The following is a 25,331-nucleotide window of genomic DNA, read 5'->3' on the forward strand; positions in this document are numbered from 1 at the left end:
ATTCCAGCTCAGCGGCACTGCATGGCTAAGTGATGCAGCGCCTGAGGACAGACTGGCTGTGCATCGCTCTGACAGCTGTGGACTCAGAGTGAAGGAGGACAGGGTCACTGTCTGAACATGCACAGGAATTGATAGAGGACTGGGTTCAGTCTTAGATCGTTAGAAATGAGAAAGAATGTACAACACTGGCACCTTTTGTGCGTTTTTGAATAAATAAACAACACGTTTAGGAACTTCATTCGATTCAGTTAAATAAATTAAAGAATACGACTCGCAGCAGTAGGTATTACTACAAAGTTTGATGCAACAAAATGTAGTGTAGGTAGAAATAAACAGCATAAAATAGGACGTAATATAAGAAAACATTTTTATATATTTTATGTTTTTGTTAGTCCCCACTTTGCAAAGCACATACTGTATTCTCTACAATCAGTTTGGTGGATGCTGGTACACCTCTCACAATCCAATTAAGCTGTTGATAAGTTCACAGACTGAGCAGAAACTCCCGCTGCCCATATCCGCACAAACCAATTCCATGGCAACCGCTGTGGCGTAGCAGAAAGTCTGAAGCTTTTTGGGATGGATGCCGGGATCTAATGACAGAGGAAAAGACGAATGTGAAACAATCATTTGACTTTCTTAGAAAAAAACAAACTCTATAAGACCAGGCTTTGCTGTGGAATCAGTGAGTTGAAGATAAAAAGGGAAAAAGCTGCAGATGTTCCCTCTCCGGGTCAAGACAAAATGTAAGGTTCTAGAAGTTTTAGACAGAGACAAAAACTACACCTGACAGCTGAAGTTAAGAGGAGGACACACTGTACTGAGGATTTTTGACTGCAGGTGAAACCATGTGAGGGACCAAAGGTGCAGTGAACTATGAAGAGTCAGAGACATCATGGTTCTGTGAAAGCAATGTTTTACAGCTCTTACCACACACTGCAATAAACAGACTGCTCATAAAGTCAATAATTACACAGAGAAGAATTCCAGTTTCTACACCCCAGATACTGTTCATCTATGGAAGTTAAAGTGGACCTATCTTGCTATATTTGAAAAATATATTGTAGGGCCATACCTATACAAAACATCTCTGTGAAGGTTTTTTTTCAAAATACCAAACAGACCACCCATTGTAGCCATGCCTCATACTGCTCAAACCCCTCTTTTGCAGCCCTGTTAGAGAAACGCGGATCTTGGGTCCTTGGCTTGAAAAAAAAAAGAAAGAAGAGGAGGCGGAGCTAATTCCTGATAAGAATTCTACCTGAGATAAAGTTACATTTGGTTGTGATAAAACGCCATCCTGTTTAAACCACGTCAAGGATTATTTCTGAAATACACTGAACAAAAATATAAATGCAACACTTTTGTTTTTGCTCCCATTTTTCATGAGATGAACTCAAAGATCTAAAACATTTTCTATATACACAAAATAACCATTTCTCTCAAATATTGTTCACAAATCTGAAAAAATCTGTGATAGTGAGCACTTCTCCTTTGCCGAGATAATCCATCCCACCTCACAGGTGTGGCATATCAAGATGCTGATTAGACAGCATGATTATTGCACAGGTGTGCCTTAGGCTGGCCACAATAAAAGGCCACTCTGAAACGTGCAGTTTTGCTTTATTGGGGGGGTCTGGGGGGGTCCGAAAACCCTAGGGTTAAACCCTAACCCTAAACCTAACCCTGGTCACACCAGATACTGACTGGTTTTCGGACCCCCCCAGACCCTGAGGCTGTGCGAAGTTGCTGGATATTGGCAGGAACTGGAACACGCTGTCGTATAAGCCGATCCAGAGCATCCCAAACATGCTCAATGGGTGACATGTTAGGGTTAGGGTTAGGGTTTAACCCTAGGGTTTTCGGACCCCCCCAGACCCCCCCAATAAAGCAAAACTGCACGTTTCAGAGTGGCCTTTTATTGTGGCCAGCCTAAGGCACACCTGTGCAATAATCATGCTGTCTAATCAGCATCTTGATAATCCACACCTGTGAGGTGGGATGGATTATCTCGGCAAAGGAGAAGTGCTCACTATCACAGATTTTTTCAGATTTGTGAACAATATTTGAGAGAAATGGTTATTTTGTGTATAGAGAAAATGTTTTAGATCTTTGAATTCATCTCATTAAAAATGGGAGCAAAAACAAAAGTGTTGCATTTATATTTTTGTTCAGTGTAGTATGGAGCTCAAATGCTTTTTCTCTTGCAGGTTTATCACAAGGTGAGTTCTTTTTTTATTTCCTGCTTTTTAAAACACATGTGCTCTTCAGTACAGGTTAGCTCTGAGTGTTAGCGTGGCTTGCTAATGTAAACAAAAACGAGATTGCGTCCAAAACACGCCAGGTATCTGAATCCGCTCGTTGTACACCCGTTTTTAAAAGATTTGGGTACGGAGGAAAAGAGAGAAGGTTTTATTTTCTGACGCTGCGTGAGTTCCCCAACGCACCGGGGACACATATTTATGTATAAAAGACATCACAAAGTGCATTTTGCATGATAGGTCCCCTTTAAATTTGTTATAAATACTAACCACATTCATTCAGGGCTTACAACCACTCAAATAACAAGAAAATCCAACAGAAATGGGCTTCTTACTTTATTAGGATTGGTAACTGAGATGACGTGGTCAGGAGCAAAATAGATGTTTTAGCCCTTTTGTGTTTTTATCCTCAATTATTGAATTGATCTTATATGGTATTTACCTTAAAGGTGGGGTAGGTACGTTTGAGAAACCGGCTCGAGATACACTTTTTTCTTATATTCCATGGAATGCTCTTAACATCCCGATAGCAATGAATATCTTAAAGGTGGGGTAGGTAATTTTGGAGGAACCAGCTTGAGTGCGCTAGAATTTGAAAATACACAGCCGGAGAAAATCTGCCACTTCCTTACAGAGCCCCTCCTCCAACACACACGAACCCGCACATGACCAATGAGGGCACGAGATAAGTTTGTGCACAGATGGAAGGCTGACAGGCAGGTAGGCCATCCAGTTATTTTAGCCGGGCCTGCTAAAATGATTAGTCGTGCTATTTACAGTGCTACGGCTTCCACAGATGACATTTTTTTATGGATTTTTTGTCAAAGCACTGAAGATATTCATTGCTATCGGGATGTTAAGAGCATTCCATAGAATATAACAAAAAGTGTATCTCGAGACGGTTTCTCAAACTTACCTACCCCACCTTTAAGTGCTTTGACAAAAAATCCATAAAAAAATGTCAGCCTTCCATCTGTGCACAAACTTATCTCGTGCCCTCATTGGTCACGTGCGGGTTCGTGTGTGTTGGAGGAGGGGCTCTGTAAGGAAGTAGCAGGTTTTTTTCCGGCTGTGTATTTTCAAATTCTAGCGCACTTGAGCTGGTTTCTCCAAAATGACCTATCCCACCTTTAAGTGTTGTCAAATAAATCAACCTACCTAGCTAACAGCTATAGGTTTTAATAATCCATAATGTATTGTATTTTAAGCTTCACTTTTGATTGTATCTTACGCAGCGTCCACACGGCGGCGTGCGTTGAAGCTTGCCGGCGGGAGTGTCTGAAGCTCGACCAACAACCAATCACATGAATCTCCCGCCCCGGACACACAAGCACGCCGTTTGATTGGCTAGAGCTTGTACTGGCATATGATTTGATTGGATGATGCTTCCGCCGAAGCTTCAAAAGTTGAACATTGCTCAACTTTTGAAGCGAACAACGCGAGCAAAGCGAAGCAACGCTCCCACAAAGCTCCCACAAAGCAGTTTGGCAAAGCGTGACGTCATCCCATTCAAAGTGAATGGGCAGAAGTGTTGAAGCTTCAACCCACGCCGCTGTGTGGACGGGCCGTTACAAAACCAGATGTGACATAATGTGTGTTATCTAAATGTTAACACGTTAATTAAAACGCAGGCTAAGTGAAACATTTTAGAACTCAATAATAATACAGAAGACACAATTTGGACATTTACCTAAACCCCTGTGCTTTAAAGGGCCCATGTCATGCTTTTCCGGTTATTACCCGTTCCCATGTGTGTTATGAAGGTTTTTATGCATGTAAGCGGTCTGCAGAGTCAAAAACCCTCAAAGTACACCCTGTAGCGAGTAAAACTCTAACACAGAAAAGATCTGTCGATGCTGCCCCAAAACGCCTCGCTGGAGATTTCTAATTTTCCATTGTTTGCTTCCTGGGTACAGTGACGTGTGAACACCCAAATCAACAACAAATGACCGGATTGGCCCAAATGGACCAATCCGCGGTGCAACTCACACACCAGGATCCCTTGGCTAACTAAACAGGGAGTCCCTGAACGATGGTAATAGACGAGTTGGGATCGCGGAGAAATGCTCTCCGCAGACCCATTCTCACAGCGTTATAAACCTTTTTCTTACTCAATATCAAGCCACACTTATTGTTTTTACTTCGGCTGTGAGTTTTTCTGTGTGCTCAGGATGAATTTTGCTTGTTCTCTCTGTATCACCGACCTGGAAATCTGTCCGCTCCTCGCAGCAACGAGCCTCGCAATCAGAGCACACTGGGCTCACAGGGAGGGGGGGGGGGGGCAGGAGCTCCAACAAGCTGTTTAGGACAGAGAGTGAATACACATACAATACAGAGATGCTGTATTAGAAACCAATGTGATTTTGGAAAATTGCACAATTTAAATCTATTCTAGTAGACCTCAACAATGGAAATATGATCAGTAGAAATGGCCATGACATGGGCCCTTTAAGATTGGCTTTCCAGCAGTCATTCATATCGCATTTACTGAAAAAATGATATTTTAAAGCAAAGTTTAACTTTCATTTGGTCAAACCTTAGGAATAAACTGGTTGTGTAAGAATGTTTTCCTAAAAAGTTTAAACAGTAAAGTTCCTTTAAAGCAGCTTGTTTATACTTGTAGTTATTCCTCAGGCTTCTCCCATTTCCCAGTTTCTCCCAGCAGACAGGCTGGGCTTATTTTCCAGAGTCCACCCTTTTCCAATTCCTATAAATAGCAGCTGTTTCAGAAGGCAAACAATAGTTTGCAGGCTTTTCCGTTCATACATTCCTGGCACCGGTCCGAGGCGTCTCCGCCCACCGCTTGTTACTACCTGACTCATGTCCCTGCTCGTCTACTGTATAAACAGTCCTGCTAACACACATTGACACATTTTTGATCACACACACACACACACATTTCTGCATAATTTTGTCCCTCCTTCTATTCATGATAAATTCCAAAACTGATCTGAACAGACTGTATACATTTATTTTATAAAAAAATATTTATTGATGGTTCATGCAAACATATCAAACACTGAGCGTAATTTTCATATGGTACTGTTTTCAGACTTATAGTCAGCACACACACAACCGTATTGAATTAAATGAATCTTTGGGGTAACAAGATGGTTAAAGAGATAAAAACATTTCTAAATCATTGTTGCGATAGGGATTTGGTATTAAAAGATACAGGCAGAACTGCAGAAGACATCTAGGGCTGTTTCACTGGAATGGTATGCCTCTCAACCACTTGATTTATATTTTACTTTTCTCTTTTTTGGTGGAATAATGGCCCCTCAATGATCTATGATTATGAATATGAGAAGGGAAAAACAACGTGGTTAAACTGCTCAAAATTAATGTGCAAATATAAGGTCATAACATGTGATGGAAGGGTTTCAAATTGACTCCAATTAACTTTAAGCTCCTAAACACCTAGTCCACGTTCACTGGTGTTTACACTTGCCTGATTGGACGCATACAGATTGTGTCTGACCACTCAGTGTAAGTGCAGTGTGATTCACTTAGGTCCATGGTTGGATTTTCTTAAACCCATGTAGTCTCCTTTAGATTATTCATTGACCTCATGATGTTTTCCATTGAGGCCAAGAAAAATGATTGGCAAAGACAAAGGATGTCCATTTTTGAAGACTCTATTTGACGGCAGCCCTGTCTGAATCATGGTCACTGTGGTGTTCTGAGCAATCTAGCTGGCTCAGATGTGTTTGAGGCTTTAAATCCTGTTGTGACTGAGTCTGAAGACCACTATTGTTACAAGTTTAAAGACTCCACCCAGATTAAAATTACCTCCATGTTAAATGTGTTGAAAGCACCTGTGTGGGAGTGCTGGGCCTTATACGCACTTAAAGTTACATTTGACTTCAGGAGTCAATGCCCCTTGCACGCACGCACACACACACACACACACACACACACACACACACACACACACACACACACACACACACACACACACACACACACACACACACACACACACACACACACACACACACACACACACACACACACACACACACACACACACACACACACACACACACACACACACACACACACACACACACACACACACACACACACACACACACACACACATGTTGCGGCTGTATAAGTTACGGGGTCTAGTTTCGAATCATATGAAACTCACATGTGTTAATTTACATTTCTCGTAATGCTTTTCATTGAGCTTTTATTGGTATACTTGTCTCAGTTTCAGCACATTAGCTTGGTGGGATTTTAACATGGGACACATTTTGTCAGATGAAAGCCTCTGTCAACCTGTCAGCTTTACAGTAAATGCTATGCTTCTCCCGGCAGGCTGACCATAGTGAGCAATATGTGGAAGTGTAGAAAGGATTTTTGTGTGGGAGTGATGGGCGAGAGGGAGGGAGCGTCTACGATTGATGACTACTTTGCATTGGACACCTGCCAAAATATGTCCTGAATCACAGTCAAACTGTAAATCCAGCAGCAAACATATATCATTTTTAATGTGGGTTCATCTGTTGTTCCAAGGAAGTGAGACATAAATAGGGAATACATAGTATTATATAATAATAATAATAATAATAATATATATCATATCACAACTAATACAGATGATAATATATGTATCATACTCATTGAATTTCATTTAAAAAACTTGAGTGTCTCAATTGCTAACTCAATTGCTAAAAAGTAAATGGATCAATAAATAGTTCATGTTTAGGCAGTAAAAGCATGTAGGGCTGCAACTCATTATTATTTTCATCATCAATTAATTTGACAACCATGGCTTTAGTCTATAAAAAAGATAAGATAATAGTGTAAAGAGTTTGTTGGATCAAATATATCACTTTAAAAAACATCTTGTCTGTCACTGTGGTATTTAAACCACTTTTTCAATAATCAGTTTGGTTCAAAAACACATTTCCCAGTTCATCAATTACCAGCTCATCTCGTTGACCTTTGCATGTCCTCATACTGCTGCTGCTGTTTGCAAAACTGAGCAAACAGCTGTGCAGAAAACCCTCACAGCTTTACACAATATGTTTTTCACACAGTGCAGTTCCACCCCATCATCATCACATTATGTGGTTACATTACATCATAACCGCCACAATACCTCATCCCAGACATGCCATCAACACGATAATCCAATAATGAATGTTGAAAAAAACAGCAAACGTCACAGTCTTTTCTACAACTTCGCCAAAGTGCTGATAAAGAAGGGCGTTAATGATTAGTAGCTAAATCAATTAGTCGTGCAAATATTTGGAAGTTGATTGTTAAAAAGGAAATGTGTTGGGAACACTGTCATTCACTTACAGATGAGGAGATTGGTGTCGTATGATCAATATAAAGCTACAGTCGGCTGCTAGTTGACTTAGCATACAGTTAGCATAAAGACTGAAGCTAATGCTAACCAAATCTGCATAGCATACCTCCAGAAGTCAATAAATAACATGTCTTTGCTTGTTTGTCTAATCCAAAACAAAGTATACTAATGATAATTTGAACTGTTTTCCAGTCTTTATTAAATCTTCAAACTCTTGGCAAGAAATAAATATTTCCCAAAAGGAGTATTCCAAACATTTGATAGCTCCAGTTTCTCAAATTAGTGTTTCCTGGTCCTAAAATTATAATACATTCCTGTATACAATTTAGGGATTATACATTTGAAGATGTTGCCTGACGTTGTAATTGTTGTCATTCATTGTCATGTTTGACTTTTTGAATGGAAATACTCGTGGGTAATTAAATTCCCTTTAAAATACTATCTCCAGCAAGAAATATCACATATTATATATATATATATATATATATATATATATATATATATATATATATATATATATATAGGTATACAGTGACATAAACACAGGAAATAAGCTAACTATTGCATTGGAGAAGTCTGAACAAGTGAATATTTGCCATAAATGTCCTAATGAATATTGTACATTTGTACATTGTATTAGTAATTTGAATAGTTGTGTAATCCTTTTGCAATAATGAATTATCATTATTTTAGCAAATAGCCAAAGCTAGTTCCAGTTTTAAACAAAATCCTAAATTGCAGCCCTGAGATTTAACGATCATCTCAATCTGCACCACAGATTTATAATCCCTGTAGGTCTATATTGTGGATAAATTATGCATCATAAAATGGCAGTGAGTCACTTTAAATCACCCACACACACACGGAGCCCCACAGGACTACTGTAGTGATTTTTCAAGTCAAATTGTGCAGACTGATGCGCCGCCGTGACTGCATCGCCGTGCATATGAGAGAGAGAGAGAGAGAGAGAGAGAGAGAGAGAGAGAGAGAGAGAGAGAGAGAGAGAGAGAGAGAGAGAGAGAGAGAGAGAGAACAGAGAGAGAGAGAGAGAGAGAGAGAGAACAGAGAACAGTAATTGTGCGTGAAGGACCATGACAGTCCGGAGCGGCGGGAGTTAGGGGGAAACGAAACAAGAAGAAGCCTTTTAACCGGGACATTCACCTGCAGATGTAACCCTCAACACGCCGGCTACGGAAACATGCGATTTGACAGAGATTTCAGCGCCCGCGGTTCACGTGTGCCTTTCCAAACACCTTCGGGGAGTTTACATGTTCCTGCGTGTCGACGACGAGGCAATGTTTAGACGCAGACTATCGGCAGAAAAGCAGGGAGTTTTTAACGTGTTTTGTGGCTTGTGTATGGAGAGAGATTCTTGAAAAAAAAAAAACTGCGACAAGAAGCACCGCGAATGTAGTCTTCAGGAGGGAAAAGGCGAAACACCGTACCTGCTGCCACAGTGTCTTCCTGCTGCGGTCATCCTGCTCCTGTGTGTCTCGGTTTCTCGCAGTGCTGTGTGGGTAAAGTGAGGGGAGGATGCAGGTAAAGAAGCCCCGGGATTCGGACCAGAGCAGTGGCGACATGCTGGAAACAGACGGCCCCCGAAAAAACTCCTCATGCTTCTCAAATATCAAGATATTTTTGATATCGGAATGCGCCCTCATGTTGGCTCAGGGCACCGTCGGAGCATACCTGGTGAGTGCTACAAAAACCGAGCTCCTGCGGGGCTGCCTCTGTTACTGCGACTCTACTGCGGGTCACATTCACATTGTGTCTTAGCCGGGTTTGGGCTCACCATATGGGGTTTATTTCTGCTGCTCTGCATGCTTTGGACTAACAACAACACGTAGCAGGGCAATGACGGGACATATAAACCTCTGTCCTTCTCAGTGAAGTAGCTACAGCCTGCAGGGAAGATGTCATGCTGCTAAACTACCCCTTATGTGTTACAGTTTGACAACATATATAAAGCTGCTTGTGTGCCATGATGTCCATTTTAATTTTAAGGTACAACAATTAAAACAGAGCCCCTTTTAAATAAGCCATGCAGTAGTAATTAAATGGTAACTTTACAGCTTTGCCTAGCATTGGTTATGATTGATAAGCATGTTTAAGAAGGCAGTAGTTGGATGATTTTACCCAAAATGTCAGTCAAGGTCAAGGACCCCCCTCCCATCCTTCTTACTTCCTGTGTCTACGCACTCTTTCACTTGAACTATTAACAGTGATCCAACACATGGAGCCGGTGTAACATGAGGTTTATTGAAATGTGGGATCTTTTTCTGTAAAACATCAATATGTGTATTTTATATGACACCGTTGCAATGAAAACCTCAAAACCCACAAAGATCCAAACTTATACAGAGACTCGTTATAATTTGTGGGACAAATCTCCTTGAAGTGCTCCAAATATTCCTTAAAAAGTCCCACAGCCTCAGGCAAAAAATATGAACATTGAGTTTTGACATTAACTTGGCTTTATTCTTTAAGATTCATACTGTTTCATACTTGTAATGAATAGACTAAACCCTGAATGCCTTGGCCATATTTGGAGTGGAACATCTTATCTTCTCTGTCAGTGGACCTGCTGAGCATCATAGCCAGAGAACAGCGACAGCATGGCGGTGCAACTCAGAGTCAGTTAGGACAATTTCCTAAAGAAGACTTCCTCTTTATTGTGTGTTTCTGATGACACAATTGTTCTGCTTTTTATAGTTTTGCACACCTGTTCAAACAGTTTAAACAATAACCCAGGTCACGTTAGGAATCATTTACTCTGGCACATGATGCTTTCAGGCCTACTTTTGTTCGTCAACACAACAGAGCTTATTTACATTGAGTCTTATCCTGCATTTCCATTACAGTTTAATAGCTGGGGCAGTAACTATAGTAACGCAGTGTAGGCGGAGCCGTGACCAGTATGGCGCATCGTCCAGAATTATTTTGCAAGATATCACTCAGACTCAACAATCATATGTACAGATGGCTCCAAAGATCCAGAGACGGGGTGTGCAGGGGCAGCAGTTTATATCCCATTGAGTAATACACATATAAAGAAAAGGGGAACAGACCATGTGTCAGTATACACCACAGAGTTGTTGGCATTGGTACTGTCATTGAAATGGATAGAGGAGAAAGAAATACATAATACTGTAATTGCATCTGACAGCTTTTCAGCATTATCGAGTATACGATCAGGTACATCTTCATTTAGAATGGACATAATAAATGAAATATTTCTAATTGTATATCAAATGCAAATCAAAGGCATAGCAACTTGTTTCAGCTGGGTTCCTGCTCATGTTGGTGTGGAGGTTAATGAACAGATGGATATTCTGGCCAAACAAACACTGAGAATTATGAACATAGACATAGAAGTTCCACTTAGCAAAGCGGAGGCTAAAACATTCATACAGAAATATGCACAAACAACATGGCAAGATCATTGGGACCTTAGTGATGCAGGAAGACATCTTTATACAATTCAAAGGTATGTGGGGTATGGAAGGAAGGTGGGGTTTAAAAGAAGGGAGGAAAATCATTTCTCGGATGAGAATAGGTCATACAGGTCTCAATCATACATTAAGTATAATAGGAAAGCATCCAACCGGAAAGTGTACACACTGTAGCCAGCCAGAAAATGTTGAGCATGTTTTACTGCTTTGCAGGAAATATAGTACTCAGAGAAATGTGCTTTTCCAGACACTGAAGAAAGCAAAATGCCATGAGTTGTCGCTATCAGGGCTGTTATGGAGAACATCAGGCAATATGTATTGTGAGATTATTACGTTTCTAAGAGAAATTGATACATTTAAAATAATCTAGAGTTTTTGTTCTTTATTTTATTTTATTTATTTTGTTTATTGTTTTCTGCATAGTCTCTTGTCCACAATCCAGTCCAGTTGGTGGCGGTAATGCACCTACAAGTTGGTTTGCCAACCGCCAATAAACACTAAAGACGAAGAAGAAGAAGAAGGCGGAGCCGTGACGTCATCTTCAATGAGAACCACAGCCATTAGCTGTTCTCTCACGGCCCGTCCACACAGCGGCGTGCGTTGAAGCTTCAACGCTTCTGCCCATTCACTTTGAACGGTGTGACGTCACGCTTCGCCGAACTGCATTGTGGGGAGCGTAGCTACGCGTTGCTCGCTTCAAAAGTTGAACCATGTTCAACTTTTGAAGCTTCGACGGAAGCGTCAGCCAATCAAATCCCGTTTATGAAAATCTGCCAGTACAACTGCTAGCCAATCAAACCACGTGTATGCTGCGAGAGCCATACCGCAGGTCATTTCTACATGTTCCATAAAATGGAGGAGAAAATAATCATTGCGGTAGTGAATCACCCGGTGCTGTATGATCAGTCTCTGTTCATCTACCAGGATACAAACCGGAGGAGCCAGGCATGGAGGGAGGTGACAGAGATAGTGGGTGAAACTGGTAGGTTTTCGCCTGTTTGGGGAGTTTATATCCAGTGTACCTCGTTTTAACATCGAATGGAGAGCTAGCAGGCATAGACAGTATATATAGCTAGCATGGAATGTTTTTTGCTTTGTATGTCGGGGGCGGGAGATTCATGTGATTGGTTGTTGTTCGCGTTGCTCGCGTTAACTCCCCAAGCTTCAGACACGCCCACCGCCAAGCGTCAACGCACGCTGCTGTGTGGACGCTCCGTCAGAGCTCACAGCTCCTCATATCTGTTCAGAAACTAGACAAAAGTTAAACAAGTACAAACCACAGACTGTCTGTGTCATGGCGAATACAGTCGCTGGTTTATTTATGTCTGTTTAGGCCGTTGTTGTGAGTGTGGACGGTTGGAGCATATACTGCGTTAGCTTAGCCGATCTCCATTCAGAAAACACGCATTTTAAAAGGTTTTTCCCCTGCCGTCTCTCTGCAGACTTGTCAAAGCATTAATTCATGGTTTTTACTAACCGGTCGTTGTTACTTCGGCATCATTTCTAAACGTGTATTACAATTAAATCACGATCAAATATGTTCATTTTGTTGTAGTAGCCCCCTTGCCAGCGATTCTCTCTAGTTTAGCATACCCAGCCCGACTCAGCCTGGTTGTTGGCCCGGAAAGAACCTCGATTTTATGGAGCCAGAAAAACTGTGAAATATTAGGCCTACCCGCTAGCCGGTACTATGCCAAGTGGAAATGCAACCAAAAACGGGCCGGGCATGGCACGCTTAAAGGGAGCTTCGCGCTGTAGTGGAAATGCGCCATTATTTACCTTCTTCAGACAGCACTTTATGTAACTGGTTCGTTTACAATCTGGTGAACTGGTGTCGACCTACATGAGCTACTGTGATATCTCTGATTGGATGATGGGGATTTAAGAGAGCTTGCTGGCAGTAAAGGGACAAAACTCAACTATCATGGCCATCTTTGCTTTCTCTGAGCTGCTTACTGTACAAGACACTTAGCAGCATGCTGGGTATCCTGATGTAGACGCCTGGCTGCAAGAGAACACACTGTGACCTGCACAGGCAAATACCAAAGAAGCACAGATTTGTGTATCATTGTTTCTTGATTGATTAGAGGATTTTCTTTCTCAGTTTTTAGAAATTATCTTTTTTTCCCAGTTTTTTTGTATATGATATTAAAATAAGTGCCACCTGTGATTTAAAAATCTACATCTGAATTACAATATTGTATATTTTTCAGCAGTTGGTGACTTTGTCTGATGGACTGCAGGATTATTATTCAGTTCATCCCTTTTGCCATAAAAGTGTAGGGCTGAAAATATCAGACAAGCAAATTTAATTCAATCTAATTTGAGAGTTGATTATTTGTATTTTCAAGCCAAATAAACCAACGCTCTCTGTCTTTGGAAAGTTTTGATGAGCATTTTTTAACTGATTTTGAATCTGAAATGACAAAAGCTTGCATCAACAATGTAAACAAATGTTGGTTGGAGACCAAGTTGTGCAGAAACAAACTTGAGTAAGATTCCCGTATTATATGTAGTAATTTGATCTGGTTCGACACAATATACCAACCGTCTTATTTTACGCCATAGAAAAGCTACAGAGACAGATATATTGTTGCTACTTTTCTGCAGTCACATAACATTTTAATTGCTTGAGTTGATACTAGATATTAAGCCCTGGGAAGCTGTATGTGTGACTTAAAGGCTTTAAGGTTTGTTTGTATAAAGACTTCCTTTATAAGAATAATTTCTCACACCTCAGAGCTTGATCTGTGAGGTGCAACCAACACCTGAACCTCAAACTTCAGACGCTCTGAATCAGCTGAGCGTAGGAAGGAGGGAGAAGCCCAAATTGTATGACAGAAAATGATTGTCATTTTAAAACCATATGACATTTCAGTGTTAACAGCGAGGCTATTTTTGTATTCAATGCTGAGACAATAAATCATTTTGATTAATTTACAGGCAAATCAAAACATACATCATCCAGGTCATTTATTTTTGCTTTATCAGCCTTAGGCCATTTTCATCTAATAGCACACAGGTGTAGCCATTAACAGAGTACCGAAAGAAAGAAAAAGGTCTAAAATACACAGAATCAACACTGTGAATTTAGCCTATTTTAAACAACAACAAGACAACATTTTAAAAAGGCTAATTCAGAGCAGATAAAGTACCTCTGGTTAACCTTCAGTCCACCATTCAGGAGGCTACACTTCATAAAGCTGAATAGAAATGCTTCTAAATAGCTTTAACTCCAGGTATAAACAGCTGCTGTGCCATCACAAATAGCACCATTTCAGCACTTTCACCATCAGAGCTAAACCTTAATGTGTTGAAGTGGATGTCAGCGTTGAGCTGCCTTTTTGCTAATAAACAACCTCTCAATAAATCCTGGGAGGAAAAAGCCTGTGGAATTCGGGATTCTTATGCTCAGACAAGACTCGTTTTTGTGTTTGGCGATGAGGTGTCACACAACTTGACGAGGTTTGTTTTGTTGCCATGCAACAGATAAAACATTTCCAAAGTTTGAGTATTTTGGAGAAAATGTGGCTGTTACCACTGACCAGCATGCAATCCACTCAAACTTTCCTATATCATTTATTCAGACTGTAATCCTCCTGGAAGGCTGCCTGTTTAAGTCAGAGTGAAAGTGCATAAACATGTTGAACCTAGACACGAGGGCTCAACACATCAGTGTTTCCACTGCGGGGAGCAGCAGCTCTCAGTCACTCACACAGACCTCCTGCAATGGAATGGGATGTAATTGGATTTGATGACGGCTTCACTTGCTCTGCTATACTCTGTTGAAGTGGCACTATCTGTGAAGAGCTAAAGCTACGGTGTCAACAGGTTGTTTAGACCTGGCATAATTTCTAAGAGGTGGATGAGACAATGTTGAGATCCCATCCCTGTGGAGCAGAGCCAGCTTGGATAAAAACATCCTGTCAGGAGTGTTTGCATTCAGTGAGAAAGAGCAGAGAGCTGTGACTCATTCTGAAGTTTTCAACTCAACGTCACCAAAAGGACAACGGCACGAAACGCTCCCAACAATCATCCTCCCAATGCTTTGATGTGGAGTGAAGGTCAGTGCAGCTGAGTTTAGAGCAGCTGCAACGACCTGCTGTCACTTCTGCTCCATAAAAGTCACAGAGGACAATTTTATTTTTTATTTTAACCCTAATGACAAAGCAAACCGGCTGTCTGATTTTAAGTTGTCAAAGACTTCTCATTTACTAGACTGCTGTGCATTATGGTCTTGAAATGGACGGAGTGTAGAGAACGGTGATAAAAACAAAGTGTTTGGATAGTTTTAGAGAAACAGATCATATTTGAGGTGTGGTACTTTCTTTCCTTTCTGCTTCAGGAAATATTGTAGTATCACAAAATAGAACCGACTGGCCAAAAACTCTAAGACGTTACTTCTATGTTCATTACTGATTCAGCACCAGATTTGGTGGGCAGATAGCAATGTTGTGGTTGTTTAAGAGACATACAGCTAACTCAAAGGTCACTTCGGTGTTACATGCTGCTCTTATTCACATCAACTGTGTACGTTACATTAGCATAATCGAGCATTTGATGAAACAATTTTCTGAAAGCTAAACCACAAGTTGATTCATCATGCAGTGTAGTCCCCTTTTTCAAAAGGGATGTTTGTGTTGGTGGATCCTTTTTTTTCAGTTTGTTTAGAGTTGAGTCAAAACTCCCGAGCCCGTTGGGGAAATGGAAAATTGTGATGCCCTTTCAAGGACAGTTTGGGACGGATCTGAAAATAGCTTCATAACCGTTTAAATGTGTGGCTGTGGTTCACATGGCAGAGAGAGACTGTTCCCACATATCAAAAACAAACACAGCCCTGCTCTGCTTTACAACAGACCCCTTATCAAAATGTCTTTGACTTTGAAATAACATCAGTAATGTTGTATGCACTCGCACACTGAAAATAAATATTGTGTTACATTATTTAGACTGTGACAACTACAGTTAACAAACCAAACTGGGCTAAACAACCAGTGTTGCTGGGTTGTGTTCAGCTGGTAGATACTGGTAGACTCTAGCTCTTGCGGGATGACAGCTGTTTAAGAGAGGGAAACTTGGGATGAGTTATTTTCACTAAAGCTAAACGTATCTGAGCCCGGCTAATCAAAACCAGGGCCAAGTTTCCAGGGAGGAGCCACAGCTTGGAACATCTGAACAGATTGTTATTCAGGGTTTTTCATGGAAAGGCACAGTCTGGAATTGATGACGAAAAAATCCACGATTCGTTCAAGAATATAGTCCCCAATCACACTTGGTATTTCTGAGTGATCCGTTGGAACCGACTGAACTGTTCGCTGTCGATCACAACGTGTTCTGCATTGACAAACTTACATGAACGCACATTTTTCTATATACAGATGTTACGGATACAGGTTGCATGTATAAATAAAGTCATAGAGTTTGAATGCTTATAATACTTATCATCGATAAATCATATAATAGATTTTTCTCCTTGATATTAGGCATCAGATTCCCACATCCTTGTCTTTGTGTGTTCCATCCCTCATAATTACATTACAGTACATGTCATTTGTTAGACGCTTTTATCCAAAACGACTTACATACATTCACTACTGTGGACAATCCCCACAGGAACAATTTGGGGTCAAGTGTCTTGCCCAGGGACACAACGACATGCTGACTGCAGTGGGACTCGAACTTGCTATCCCCTGTTTCTAAGTCCAGCACACTACCCACTGAGCCACAGCTTACCCACAATAATCATTGCCTTGACCCACTTGATTTGATTTTGTCTCCAGGTGAGTGTGCTGACCACCCTGGAGCGGCGGTTCAACCTGCAGAGTGCTGACGTGGGGGTGATAGCCAGCAGCTTTGAGATAGGCAACCTGGCTCTGATCCTGTTTGTCAGCTACTTTGGGGCCAAAGCACATCGGCCCCGTCTGATCGGCTGCGGGGGCATCGTCATGGCTCTTGGCGCCCTTCTCTCAGCTCTGCCTGAGTTTCTGACAAAACAGTATGAGATAGGGGAGACGTTGAGGACTGACGTGGGTCGGGATGTTTGCTCAAACACCAGCAGCATAGAGGTTCAGAAGGCTGAGGACATTATATGCAGCAACAGGGCCAACACCAACATGATGTACCTGCTGCTGATTGGAGCCCAGGTCCTACTGGGGATCGGGGCCACGCCGGTGCAGCCCCTGGGGGTGTCCTACATCGATGATCACGTGAAGAAGAAAGACTCATCACTCTATATAGGTGAGCTACATCCATATTTTTCTTGTGAACATATTGTTGAAATCAAGATAATACCTAATCTGTTGAAGTGGTACAAATCCAAATGACATTGCCGAAGGAAGTTTTGAGAATCTCTGGCTGGTTTATATTGCTGTTCAAGATAAGCAGTGTTCAAGGAGATGATTATCACACTGGAAATTAAAAATCTATTTGCTGCAGCACACTGATTTCCCAAGGCAACTAAAACCGGTACAGCGGAAAGACAGACATCTATGTGTTTGTTCATCAGGTGCGATGTTTGCACACTTTGAGTCAACACAGTATATACTGTATGTGTGCTCTTCTGCTGTACACCATATCCCTTTGCTAACAGCACAAGCCTGTTCACGTGAGTGCCAGGTGAGCAGATCTTGGAGCTTTTTTAATCTCCATTACATCCAAGTCAGTGGCGAAGAGGCCAGATACGGGTTAAATGTCTTTGCTTCGCTCAATCCTCTCTCAAAGGGAAGATGCTGCTGATGTGGCTTCTTTGAGGTTTAAAGGTGCATTCAAAGTGCTTTCTGTGCAAAGTTTTGAATACACAATGGCTGTTTAGGGATATGTATTTGCTGTGATAAGTATATTTTGCTATATCTGTGTGCAGAAGGTGGCTTTAATGCTTGGCTCATTAAGCCATGGAGGATTTTCACATCTGTAGCTTTTTCTGTGGATGTCCGACATCTTACAGTATATTCTTCCAGCGAAATATGTTACAGTGCCTATAAATATAAGTCTTCATACAGAAGAGCAAATGTTCAGGGGAAGTTTTATAATTTTTGGAAATAGGCTTGCTAATTATCATGTTTATCTCCTGTTTGATTTGTAAATAAAACTGCTCTTTTTTTCTGAGGTTATGTGCTGGCCTTAGCAATTTTCTCATTTGCTTTCGGCACATTTTTCTCATTTTGCTGGTCATAAGAGCAGAGAAGTTAACTAAGAAATCCCAGCCACTAATCCATGTAATAGTACGTTTCCTAGTTTTGACGGAGACCTGCTGTTTGTTGTCCAGCCTGCCACATTAGCCTTTGATGGAGTAGATGAGATGTGTGCTGTTTGTTATCAGTGTGGTACAGAGACAATAAGAGCCTGAATAGAAGATCAGTTCAGGCTGGCACTCGCCCTTTTCGTGATACATTCACAGAGCAGCATGTTGTGTGGCTGCCTTTTGTCCCTCAAATACAGATGTGACCTGCAAACAAAGGCAGCAGTGTGCACTGTAATCTCAAGCCCAAAGCTGATTTTCTTAATTGCCGTTCATTTTTTAAATTTTCCTGAACATGAGCTGTTTTTACAAATAGCCCCCCCCCAAGCTTTGTTTTAGACAATAAAGAGCATTAAAAAGTGCCACAAAAGGCTTTGACATTTTGGCAACACCATAGTAGCTTGTAAGCAATTGACTGTGGGAAGTGGACTGCGAGTGATTTGAAGTTTGGCACGCGTGAGGGAGGCGAGGTTTGGTTCTGTCCTCCTCTGATATGCTCAAGGAGAGTTGGAGGAAAAACAAGCGGTGAGCAGCAAGGAACAATGTGCTATTGAGTCGCGCTCAGCTGATCGTCCTAATCCTTCTGCTGCAGGCATGTCATGTGCCCCCAGCTGCATGAATGGAGTAGATTGTCTGAAATGCTGTGAGATTTCCTTTCACATACTGATAATGTATTTGGATTATTCATCAGTTTACATCAACAAGTTCACATTGTTACAGCAGCAGTGGTTACTACTGCTGGCCAAATATTTGTTTATTTCCTGAATGTTATACAAAGTTCTGTAGACTTTCGCTCTAATATAATGTTGTTGTTAACGTCACATCACCACTTACTCGTTATTTGGTGCCTGCAGACATGTCTTGCTGAAGGATTAGGGGACATTTTGGAGTCTTTTGATGAGGCTGTTAGAGAAATTAGAGAGAAAAACACCTTGGGAATCTGAGACCAGAATCTTCAACCTTACACGTGTCTCCTAACAGCTGCAGACAGATGTGCTGTATGAGCACGTAAAGTCAAACTTCCCCTGGGCTCTCATTTTCACACTGCCAGATTACAAGTATGTATCTACTGTGTGTAGTTTGACATCTAGACTCTTTCACAACTTGTGTGTGTTAAAACTTCACACACTCCATAGGAGGCAGGGTTGAAAGCAAAGTATTCCCTTCACTTTAGTTCTGTATTAATGATGGTTTTTAGGTTCATTGCAAGTTTTAGAACATTATGATTAACCCTGATTCATGATACATGACACCAAGTGTAATTGAAACTGATATTTTTCCCACTGCATGCAACTGTTGCCTGCTTCTGTTGTCCGTGTACATCTTCTCCTGGTGATGTGTTATTGTTAAAATTAGAGCGTGAGCCAACTGGCCAGGTGGAAAGTGCGAGGCAGGCCCCACCCTTTTAAGAATATGGCGGTGCGGAGAGAGCAGAGCAGAGAGGCTTGGAGAAGAGCCATAATTACAGAGAGAGGCAGGAATGCCAACCAGCCAGCCATGAGGTGGGTCTGAGTGGGCCGGGACGCACATGCATACCACAAAGGCCTGTGAAAAACAACTTCTCCAGAGGCTCTGACTGTGTATACTGCAGCAGACAGGCTCACTGTTTAAACAGCTGTAAAACACTCCAGCATAGTTGGTTGTGACTCTTCAGAAAGCTTCTTCTCTCGGTCTGGTTAAGATATGTTCACTGTCATTTCCTTTTTAGAAGCTTGTGTAATGCTTGCGTGTGCTTTATTTTCATCTTAAAAGGAAGTTTGTCAGAAACCAGTTTGAATGCCATCACCAACACTAACAAATGTGTTTTATGTCAATTTGTTGTTTTGATTTGTTTCCCCGAGTCTAGACGTAGGCACTCATTCTCTGGCCAAAGGAAATAAATATTGGACAGATTGCGTCAACGGGATCTTTATTCCCACTGCTCTATGACCTTTCACTATCCACTGCTAATTCTGGCTCTTCCCATAGGACCCCTGACTGCATAAATATGCTGTACAGGACACACAGAGAAGGGTCTAGAGCTGGCGTCATGTATCGTAGACTCCACCCGCTGCCTCTTCAGGTTTCAGAAGCTTTTAAACAGCCTGAGATTGGTTCATGCAACTATAATGTACAGTATATATGGGGGGGGGGGACGTAAAGGATGACATTAATTCATTCATTGATGCCAATAACCTTTTAGCAAAATCTCACAGATTTGGACATGTGGACTTTGCTTGTTGCATAATTCATATAATACATTCTTAACAGATTTAAAATGCTAATGGGGGAGAGGCTTAAATTGCAATTTTCTAATGTAGCTTATATTACTGGCAACAATGACAGAGTCTTGAAGTTGTCGAAGAAGCAGGTTTTTATTTTAACTGAAGCATTCATACCGAATCTGCTACAAGTAACATCCTGCGCTCACTACTGCTAGCAGCTCTGCAAGACTTAACGCAGGAACTGTGTTTTAGGGCCACTGGTTAGCTCATTGCTATAATAAATAAACTTATTATTATTTTTTGACATATGCAGTGTCCGCTGCCAAGAAAGCGAGGTCGACTCCCGAGCCCGGCGAACTTTTCCATCAATGTCCTCCCCTCTATCTCCCCCTTTGAACTATTCATCTCTGATTAAAAAAATAAAATAAAGCACTCTGGCCCCCCCAAAAAAACTAAGCTTTAAGTTGAATGCTAATGTCAGCATACTAACAAGCTAACAACTCTAATATGCTTGTTTAAAGTAAGTCATTTTTACCATCTTAATTTAGCAGGTTAAAATGCCACCATTTGCTAATTAGCACTATACAATGTTGTTGGGTGTCGATGTCTTCAGTGTACATAGTAAGATTATGTCTTGGCATGTCTTATGTCTTAGCAGCAGCCATTTACACATCACAAAAAGAGCCACTGGGTGTTTCTCAATGCCGAGTAAAGCTGCTGCAGAGCCACTATTTCAAGTATACTACGTCATCGAGTGGCACGGAAGGACTGTTCCAATGTCCAGCATACATGTGCTACCAAGCAAGCCTCCTCGACATTGAGAAACGGCCACTGACTTGAAGTGTTGTGTCTCCCCCTTTTGTCCTAGTGGCCAGTCGTGGTATTGCAGCAACAACAATAATCCTATGGCCCAAATGGCATTTTTCACATAAACAACATTATAAAATGCAAGTCTGTAAAACTGTTGACCAGACACCATGCCCAAAAACCGTCTTACTTCATTTCAATTGTCATTGTTTACATTAACATTATATTAACAGTTGCATTTTTAAAGGCCTTCACAGGATTTTAACTGCAAAGAGAGGATGACTAATTGTGATTTGAGTTGACTCCATACACCAGCCGGTAGTCTCTCTCACTCTGTCTCTCTCTCAGCCGAACTACCAAATTAGGAATGACAGACTAGAAGTGGCGAAACACAAAGGTCCTTCTATTCAGGGTTTGAGATAAAACCAGATAGCTGCCTCTACCTGGAGAATAACATCATTAAACACATGCTTTTCCTATCTCTGTGTTTTGCTACCAACCACTAGTTTGTATTTTATTCCCAGACCTCAGCTCTTTGTTTTACCTCAGCTACTGTACAGCTGCTTTGTATTTTTTTTTTTACATTTCCCAGCAATTTTTATAATAGCATGGTTCGTTAGGTTCATTTTAGCTCTGCAGTGATACATTTAGCTTCAGTTTTGCCAATTGCAGTCGTCGCAGTGACAAAGGTCTCAGAGGGATCCTCGAGAGTCAACATTTCTGCTAAAATGCTCCGACTCCAAACAGTTGCTGCAGCAGGGCGTTTATATAAGCTACTTAAACTCGGCGCATGTTAATGTCATCTTGAAGGATTAGATTCTAAATGGGTTTTTCCGTCTCTACCATACGCTGCATGCTGCGTTCGCCTAGCAACACCAGTTTGTTTTATCTCAAGATGATAAACGACGTTGCAGTAAACGTTCATCAGCCAGCCGCTGCTCCTCTGCATCACCATAATGAACTGTGTGGGCTTGTATTTCCGCTCTCTGTGACAGGACGCTCAGCAGTCTACTGTGCTACAAGCTCAGTGACCCAGAGACGTTTACTGTACGTTTTGCTGCAGGCCCGCACACAGCGACCCCCCCCCCCCCCCCTGCTTGGTACTGTACTCGTTCCTAGTGTGTAGAGAGAGCATTGAGCAGAATATTATCTTGGATCCAACTTATCAAGAACATGCTGCTGCTGTCTCGGAGCCAATCGGTAATTATCGCAAAAGATTCAAAAGGAGCTGAGGGAGACTAACACTTCAGTGCTCCCCTTTTAGTAAACGGTCCTTTCTTTAATCAAATTATTTTATCTCCCAGTCCTGCTTAGTGAAAAAAATACAGATCAAATCTGTCCACTGTTAATAGTTTTATATTTTTAGCAGCCGCCTTTTTCAGATGACAAAAGCTGTTTTGAGGAGTTCTTTATTTAGACGTAGTTCTGATACGAATCAGATGGGGCTGATTGTGTTAAATGAACCTTAGAAGGGTGTGGACTAGGATTATTACATGTTTGCTGTGTACCAGGCCGTGTAGTAGCCTCATAAGGACTCGTCATCTGGCTGCTTGTCTGAAGTGAATTAACTCCCCCAGTCAATCTGCTGTTTTTGTGAGATGGTAATGCATTGACACTGTAATTATGCCAGTGTATGTTTTGCTACAGACTGTAGAGCTCTGTCTGTTGGACGTCTGGCTAGCCCGAGCAGATCAGATAAACATCTAAATCGTTTCACAAAATCCCCTGTTTTGTTTTTGAAGGCTTACAGACAAAGAGAAACAGCTGAACATATGGGAACTCATTTCTATTTTTAACCGTCCCATGAATCAAAGCTATAGACCAGAACTAAGGAAAGTTAGCCTGTGGTTGGACAGGGTAAGTCTTTATTTCAGTAAGCTAACCTGAGAGCAGAAAACTGGACTAGTTTATCACAGACCAGTCTAAAATAACTATGAAACTGGCCTCAGCATGCACATCTGAAAGTTTCACAGATGGTTGGCCAACTTTTCAGGCCTGATGATGAACCTTTCATCCCTCAGCTGGAACAGGAGGGAACTGAGAAAGTGTCAGTTTGGAAGCCAGTAAATAGGTCAGACCTCTGCAGGAAATGGATCAGTATTGGATAACAGATATGAAACCCTCAGGCCATCTCAGCAGAGTCTGCATTGCCGTATGTTGCAGCTTCTTGCTATTGGTATGTGTATGTTTCTTTTTCCCCTACCAGATCACCATCTGCAGCAGTGGAGCCCGGCTCTGCTGGCTGAACGGTGCCCCATGTGGCCAGCTGCTGCATTATAGCTGATATTTTGCTCAAAACAGGCCTGTGCCACCTTCTCCTCTCCATCATGAATCCCTGTGGCTTTAGTAAACCTTGCCATGCCACCATGCAGCCGTCTCAAGTTAAATTGGGTCAGGCTCTGTCACTGCTGATTAAAAAGGGGATTTTTTTTGTCATCCATTGGGGGAGGAGCATGGGGATAAGAGGTGGGAGGAGACAGATCCTAAACACAGCACTCAGCAAGCCGTTGCCATAGCAAAGGACAGTTGTTAGGCTGGTTGTTCTTTTTTTGTTAGTATTGGATTGAGATATTTAGTTCTGCTGTGGAGGGTGCAGCTCTCACTTCAATCCCCAGCAATTAAAAAAAGCACACACATGGCTGCTGCTCTGCTCTTGTCGTTGACTTGCCGTACACATAACTGCTCTGAAAAATGAGCCGTTAAAGTGTACGGCAAGACCTAACCTTGGACAAGGACTTTGCTCAGGAAATACAAATTCATGCTGTGCTTGTGGCTTTACCACAAATCCCAAGCCTCATTGATTGAGTGGTGTGTAAGTGGTTGCTCTCTGGGCTCCTAGGATTACTCAGAAGCATGTTCAGCACTTAATCCCCATATCACTGATGGTGGAGAGTGAGGGATAACAGTGCCTAATTAAATGGACTCTGATCAATAGGTTGGCTGTAATTATATTTAACCATTTGATTCAGACAACTAATATTTAATCAGACTCAGAGGTGAGTCTTTTTCTTTGTTTTCCTTTCTGGCTTCAGTCTAATCCAACCATGTTCTGCTGAGTCAACATATTCCTTCCCCAATACCTGAAATTGTTGAGTTATTGGGTTACACATGCTTATTATTACTTTTTATGATCGGCTTGCCTTGAATACAAAAGTAAGAAGGGTTTTCTTATAGCTCAGTTGGTAAAACTTGCAGCCCATGTGCTATGGCTTGTTCCCCATGCAGAGGACCCGGGTTTGAATTTTTCCCCGGGACCATTTGCCACTTGTCATCCCCTCTGCCTCCCCGTTTCAACATTATCACTTCAATGAAGGCACTGGTTGCCCCAAAAAATATAGTAAAATATTTGCAGACCTCTCATCGACCTTAGTCGTTTTCGACCTTCAAAATAACAGCAATCAGCGGCCGGTTGCTAATTAATGAAAATACCATACATCATTTCCAATATCTAGTTTTAAAGCAAAGTTTTGGTTTGTGTTAATTTGCTCTCTTTAAGCTGCTGTTAGTCAAATATCAAGAATTAAAACTAGCCGATAGTGTTAATTTATTTTCAGTTGTCAGAAAATACAATTTTATGCATATCATCAAAATAAATGAAGTTTATATTTCTTGATGTAAATATGCTCTAGCTGTTAATTCAGGGTGTCAATTCAATCAACACCTTGTCACACTATCTGTCACATTGCACGCTTGATTTTCAGGTGTCACTTATCTGAGTGCTAGTTTTTTAGTTACTTAACATAGTTAGACTCTTTAAGTTCTTTAAAAGATATCATGAGTAGTTCTCTGTCAATTTAGTAAATTCCCCAAAACACCCCCACATGTGTCCTTCCCCATCGATTCTCCTCTTCCTCAGGATGTAGCACAATTAGTGCTCCATTATAATTGGTGGAAGACACTTGTCCGTATATTGTGAGCCTGCTTCTCACATGTTCTTGGGGAAAGGGGGGAAACAGGCAATTGGCAAGTCTATACTGGTAATTAGGCCAAGCCACCTGCTGAAGAAGCTGTTAGCAGCTGCTGTCAGAGTCCCAAACCTCTCTG

General features: G+C 41.5%; 1 protein-coding gene and 1 long non-coding RNA gene across 2 annotated transcripts in view; one reads left to right on the forward strand and one right to left on the reverse strand.

The window, feature by feature from the left end:
- Positions 1 to 353: 353 nt before the first annotated feature.
- Positions 354 to 9,174, reverse strand: LOC307040424. The gene is made up of 2 exons (XR_013808484.1): positions 9,033 to 9,174; positions 354 to 593 (listed from the first exon to the last, which is right to left on the reverse strand). It is a non-coding gene; the product is annotated as an uncharacterized lncRNA (long non-coding RNA).
- Positions 8,625 to 25,331, forward strand: part of slco3a1a (solute carrier organic anion transporter family member 3A1a) — a 35,321-nt gene continuing 18,614 nt past the window's right edge. Inside the window, exons 1-2 of the mRNA XM_079683236.1 lie at positions 8,625 to 9,279; positions 16,820 to 17,276. Coding sequence (XP_079539362.1) covers positions 9,121 to 9,279; positions 16,820 to 17,276 — 616 coding nt within the window. The 5' untranslated portion in view covers positions 8,625 to 9,120. The remainder of the gene's footprint in view (positions 9,280 to 16,819; positions 17,277 to 25,331) is intronic.

Source organism: Notothenia rossii, assembly GCF_949606895.1.
Source record: "Notothenia rossii genome assembly, chromosome: 5".
Taxonomy (NCBI): Eukaryota; Metazoa; Chordata; class Actinopteri; order Perciformes; family Nototheniidae; genus Notothenia; species Notothenia rossii.